Below are 5789 nucleotides of genomic sequence, written 5' to 3' on the forward strand. Positions count from 1 at the left end.
CCCCCCCCTCAGTGCTCAGCTAGTATTTTATTGACCCCAAAAGGATAAAAGGCAAAGTCAACTTCTGCAGAATTTGAACTCAGAATGTAAAGACGGACAAAATGTCACTAAGCATTTTGTCTGGCATCCTAACAACTCTGCCAGCTTGTCATCCTAATAATAATAATGATAATAATTGTTTCAAATTTTGGCACAAGGCCAGCAATTTCAGGGGTGGGAGTAAGTCAATTACACCGACTTCAGTGTTCAACTGGTTCATATTTTATTAACTTTGAAAGGATTAAGGCAAAGCCAACCTTGACAGAATTCAAACTCAGAACATAAGGATGGATGAAATGCCGATAAGCATTTTTACCAGGCATGCTAATGATCCTGCCAGATCGCTGCCTTGTGTAAGTAAATATTACAAGTCGTTTATAGTTTTAAAGTATTTATCTTTGTTGTCTCATAATTATTGGTAGACTACTAATTATCTCGACAACATATCTCTATGTCTAAAAAATAAAATATGAACAAATTTGTTTTATATCACAGGTGTTAGGAAGGGCATCCAACCATAGGAACCATACCATGACTGACAATTGGAATCTGAACAACTCCCCAGCAGGCCAATTCCTGTCAAACCGTCCAACCCATGCCAGCATGGAAAACGACGGTGATGATGATGATAAAGATAAAACAGACCCATAACCAAAGTTGTTAGTGATGTGCTATTTTAATAACTTCATAAAACAACATAATTAAAACTACCAGATCAGAATGATCCCTCAAACTATTTCTCTGAAAGCCATAAAGGCAAACAAAGGGATCAATTAATTAGATAGTGCCTTAAGGTGGCAGGCTGGCAAAAAAGTGCTCAACAGCATTTCTTCTGACTTTACATTAATATATCATTAGAATAAATTGTCTTTCACACTAGAAATTTTGTCAGTTTGGTGCTAGACCAACATCTGACGCTTTCTGGAAATTATTGTCATGTGGTCAGATATCATCTTTGAGCAACAGATGACAATTATGCAGCTATAGGAAGGAAATAAAATGTTGATAATTTAGGGGAACAAAATTTCAAAGAGGCAATATTTATCCCCAGTTAAACATGTTTTTTTTTTGAACAAACTATACTCCAGTAGATACCATGTGAGAAACTTTCCTATTGGCTTTTGGTGCAAAATGCATTCCTGTTTATATCACTAGCAGGGAGATATATCCCTGCCACCTCCAGTGCTGAGACCATCAGATCTTGTGGTTTTGATGTTGTCAATGATGGACGCTCAACTGCTAGAGATAGCAGCAACTCATCTCCCCACTGGTGATAAGTAGAAAAACAGTGCCAGAACAGGCACCAAAAGCCAATATAAGAGCTTCTCTCATGACAACTATCACAGTATAGTTTGTTCTAACAGAACATCCACATTCAAGAGGGGATAAATATTACCTCTCGGTCGCTAAAATATACTTTTCAATGAAATTTCAAAATTTAGACTACCTCCATTTCTGTAGAAGTTTTGGTTATTGATACTTGTGCTGTTGGAGCTGCAAATATATAGTTTTTTTGTCACATTACAATAGTAAAGTCATTGTTTTATATCAACACTACTTAGAATATGGTACACAGTTTTATTGATAAATATCTATTGAAGGGTCATACTTGCCTAATGGCTTACCTCTCTTTCAGATAGTGACCTCTCTTTCAGATAGTGGCCTCTCTTTCATAAAGTATTCACACTAGTACACACACATATGCATGCACACACGCACTCACACACACAGACAGGTTGATCGGCAGACTTGGCAATGAGATGGCAGAAACGTTAGCACGCCGGGCGAAATGCTTAACGGTATTTCGTCTGCCGTTACGCTCTGAGTTCAAATTCCGCCGAGGTCAACTTTGCCTTTCATCCTTTCAGGGTCGATAAATTAAGTTCCAGTTATGCATTGCTGTCGATGTAATCGACTTAATCCCTTTGCCTGTCCTTGTTTGTCTCCTCTATGTTTAGCCCCTTGTGGGCAATAAAGAAATATATAAACTTGTCTGAGTGTCAAAATATGTTGCGATATTCAAGCCAGCTCTCTGCACTCTGAGTTCAACTCCTACCAAAGTCCGCTTTGCCCCTCATTTTTTAGAGTTGATAAGCAAAGTACCAGCTCAGTGCTGGTATGGCCTACTCATTCTCCAGTTGTTATATCTTAGATGTTCTGCTGGATCATGAGTTGAGGAGTCAAGAGTGTCAGCATTTGCTTGAGCCCACACAGGCATCTAAAACAATTAATGAAAGTATGGTACAGGTCACCAAGTTATCTTCAATTCTGGGTGACATGTAGTTTTAATTTGTACATACATATACACACACAAAATTTGTCAGTGTGTCTCTGTCTCACTTTCTTTCTCCCCTTCTCTCTCTCTCTCTCTCTCTCTCTCTCTCTCTCTCTCTCTCTATATATATATATATATATATATATATATACTAGCAAACGCCCCTCGTCCATTGGACGGTTTGTATAGGTTGGATGGTGTTAAGTTGTGGAGATGTCTGGTGATTGTCTATATAAACATTTGATCCCTATAAAGAAATCATCTGTGTGGTTGTTCGGTAAGAAACTGTCAAACCCTCATACGTCATCTAACAACAAGATGAGTGAACTTTTGCAATACTGGAAGTAATGTTATCTAGGCATAAGTATCTTACCTTAATATTGTACACATTAAAAAAAATTACTTACATCTCGTGCTTTTTCCAGAATGTTCTTTTGATACTGATGAAAATAATATGGAAAGAAAAACAAAACAAAGTTGAAAGTATTAGAACAGAATAGTGTCACAAGTGAATAGGCATGGCTCAGTGGTTAAGTAGTTTGCTTTGCAACCATGTGATCTTAGGTTCAGTCTAACTGCATGGCACCTAGGTTATAGTAGAAATGTTCTAACTGGAGAAATCAATGGGATCTCTGTCATATACGATTGATTATCTATCACTTCTACATCAGCCTGTTATATCTATAACAATTGGCAGAATCATCAGAGCACTGGACAAAATAACTTGAAAAATTTATTCTGGTTCCCAACATTCAAATTTCTGATTTCAAATCCTTCCAAAATCAGCTGTGTCTTTTATGTTTCAGGGATCAATAAGATAAAATATCAGTCTAGAGTGGTGGACTGGCAAAATCATTAAGCCTTGGATAGGATGCCTTGTGATTTGTATTTAGAGTTTAAATCCTACTCTGACCTACTTGGATGATAGACCTACTCTGTCACCTGGTTTAACACCAACCACTTGCCCTTGGGTACTTTTAGTGAACTCCACTCTCCAGAAAACATCAAAGCCCAGTCTCTACAGATATCTTCTTCCCTCACACTCTCACACTAGCTTTGGAGACTCTAAAAAAGTCACGGCAATGGTCTTTCTCCTTACTAACTGATAGAAAACAAAACAAGACATCTATTCTTTAATACTAACTTTATGTAAGACATCTAGGTGGGAGTGAATTGAAAGTCATTAGAACATTAGATAGAATGCCCCAAGGTATTTATTGCAACTCTGCAATCTATAGGTGCAGCAGTGGCTGTATGGTAAGAAGCTTCCTTCCCAACCACATGGTTCCGGGTTCAGTTCTACTGTGGCACCTTGGGTAAGTGTCTTCTACTATAGCCTTGGGCTGACCAAAGCCTTGGGAGTAGATTTGGGAAACGGAAACCGAAAGAAGCTTGTCATATATATATGTGTGTGTATATGTGTGCTTGTGTATCTGTTTGTCCCTCCACCATCGCGTGACAACTAATGTTGGTGTGTTTACATCCCTGTAACTTAGTAGCTCATCAAAAGAGACCTACAGAATGAATACTAGGGTTACGAAAAATAAATCCTGGGGTCAATTTGTTTGACTAAAGGCGGTGCTCCAGCATGACCACAGTCAAATGACTGAAACAAATAAAAGAGAAAAAGAGTAGGTTCATCTCCAATTGGGAACCAACATAGCCTTCATCCTTTGGGGATTGATAAAAAAAAACAAAAAAACTATCAGTCCTGGTTGGTGGATTGATGAAATTGTTTAGTGTTTCGATCAGGATGCTGTGTAGTTTCTGTTTCAGTTATTTCTTAATTCTCCTCACCAAAAGATTGTAAATCCCTAACTGCCACACCAAACCCCATTTCATATACACCAGTGCATGTCAGAGAGTACACTGGTACATGCAGGAATGGTATATCTGGGAAACCTATATGCCATACAACTGCTGGTTCAAGAATGGCCTGGGGTTAAACAACAAGAACAACAACAAGATCAATAATAACAAAAACAACAATCTTAAAAATAAAGTGAATTAGATTTAATAGAGCAAGAGCAGGCATAAGAAGTCCATTTTACAACCACCTTGCCCTGGGTTTGCCCTCACATGAGCAAGTGTCTTTGACTGTAGCCTTGACAATACTTTGTGAGAAGAATTTGGTAGAAGGAAACCATGTGGGAAATTACCTTATTTTGTAAAAGGCATCTGTGCTGGTGACAGGTAAAAGGCACCTGTGCCAGGGACATGTAGAAGGTATCTGTGCTAGTGACATGTAAAAGACACTCATGCCAGTGATACATAAAAGGCACTTATGTTGGTGACATGTAAAAGAAGGAAACCATGTGGAAAAGTGCCTTATTTTGTAAAAGGTGAAGAGAAGGAAAGAAAAGAAGAGAAAAGAAAGAATAGAGGAGGGGAGGCATTTGATTGAAGAAGGGAGGCATTTGATAGAAGAAGGGGGACAGGATGGCTGGAATTGAAGAAAGGACACCTTAGTCCTTCCCATCCAAGGCATTGTCTTCCCCTTTCCACTTTATCTCTTCTCCATTTCTTTTCCTTCCCCCCTGCTACCTGTACCATTTTTTCAGTGTTCTTCTTTGTTATAACCAGAAATGGCTCAACGAAAGTAGCATTAAGTTTTTAGGTCGTTCAATTTTTCTCAACTGATCAATAGACCAATTGAGTAAACCTATCAGTAATGTACCTATAATGACTACTGGAAACAGCCGCATGGCAAATTTATTCCAATAAAGGGAAAACATGTAGTAATCATTTATATATTCATTTTGCAAGATTCTTGATGTGAAATCGTGTGTTGAAACAGATATTGTTGTATTTTAGCCAATAAAAACACATGCACTATATATTTGGTGTTAATTTGCTTCAGCTTTATTTTTACATTAATCGTATTTCGGCCAGAGTTCTTTCATCATACTTCTGTGACCTCATCAGTGGTTCTTTGCTTTCTTCTTTCTTATTTGTGTGTCTTTCCTTGCTAACGATCAGCCATTTTGACAAAATACAACAATATGTAGTAATCATTATTTATACATTGTCTTGTATATCACTGTGTGTAAAAATCACAGATTTACAATATAGAATTGTGATGAACTATAACCTTGGACCCTGCCAAGTTCTTTACTAATCTAAACAATATTGTTCGCCTGGTGTGCTAACAGAGAGTTTACAAAGTATTTTGCTTGGATTGATAATCCCTCACAAATGACTCTGTTATATATATATATATATATATATATATATATATATAACGTGGAAGACAATTGGAGATTTCTGCGGGACAACCTGTTGAAAGCCACCGACCAGATTTGTGGGTGGTGTAAGGTCCCCTCCCGACCCAGAGTAACGTGGTGGTGGAACAAGGAGGTAGACAGGGCTATTAGACAAAAGAAACAGGACTGGAAGAACGGTGGTAGCAGGGAATTGTACCAATGTGCCAGAAGGGAGGCTAGGCGACAGGTTTATTTAGCCAGAGGGGAAGCAG

At 38.1% G+C, this 5789-nt stretch overlaps 1 protein-coding gene across 4 annotated transcripts in view; it reads right to left on the reverse strand.

The window, feature by feature from the left end:
- Window positions 1-5789, reverse strand: part of LOC106875168 (leucine-rich repeat-containing protein 71) — a 53274-nt gene that overhangs the window by 10422 nt on the left and 37063 nt on the right. For 3 of the 4 annotated variants that reach the window (XM_052976694.1, XM_052976693.1, XM_014923198.2), the window contains exons 13-14: window positions 2722-2754; window positions 1487-1533 (exon numbers count right to left, since the gene is read on the reverse strand). In XM_052976694.1, the coding sequence (XP_052832654.1) occupies window positions 1487-1533; window positions 2722-2754 (80 nt within the window). The remainder of the gene's footprint in view (window positions 1-1486; window positions 1534-2721; window positions 2755-5789) is intronic. The other variant, XR_008266759.1, reaches the window with a different exon arrangement.

This window comes from Octopus bimaculoides, chromosome 25 (genome assembly GCF_001194135.2).
Source record: "Octopus bimaculoides isolate UCB-OBI-ISO-001 chromosome 25, ASM119413v2, whole genome shotgun sequence".
Classification (NCBI taxonomy): Eukaryota; Metazoa; Mollusca; class Cephalopoda; order Octopoda; family Octopodidae; genus Octopus; species Octopus bimaculoides.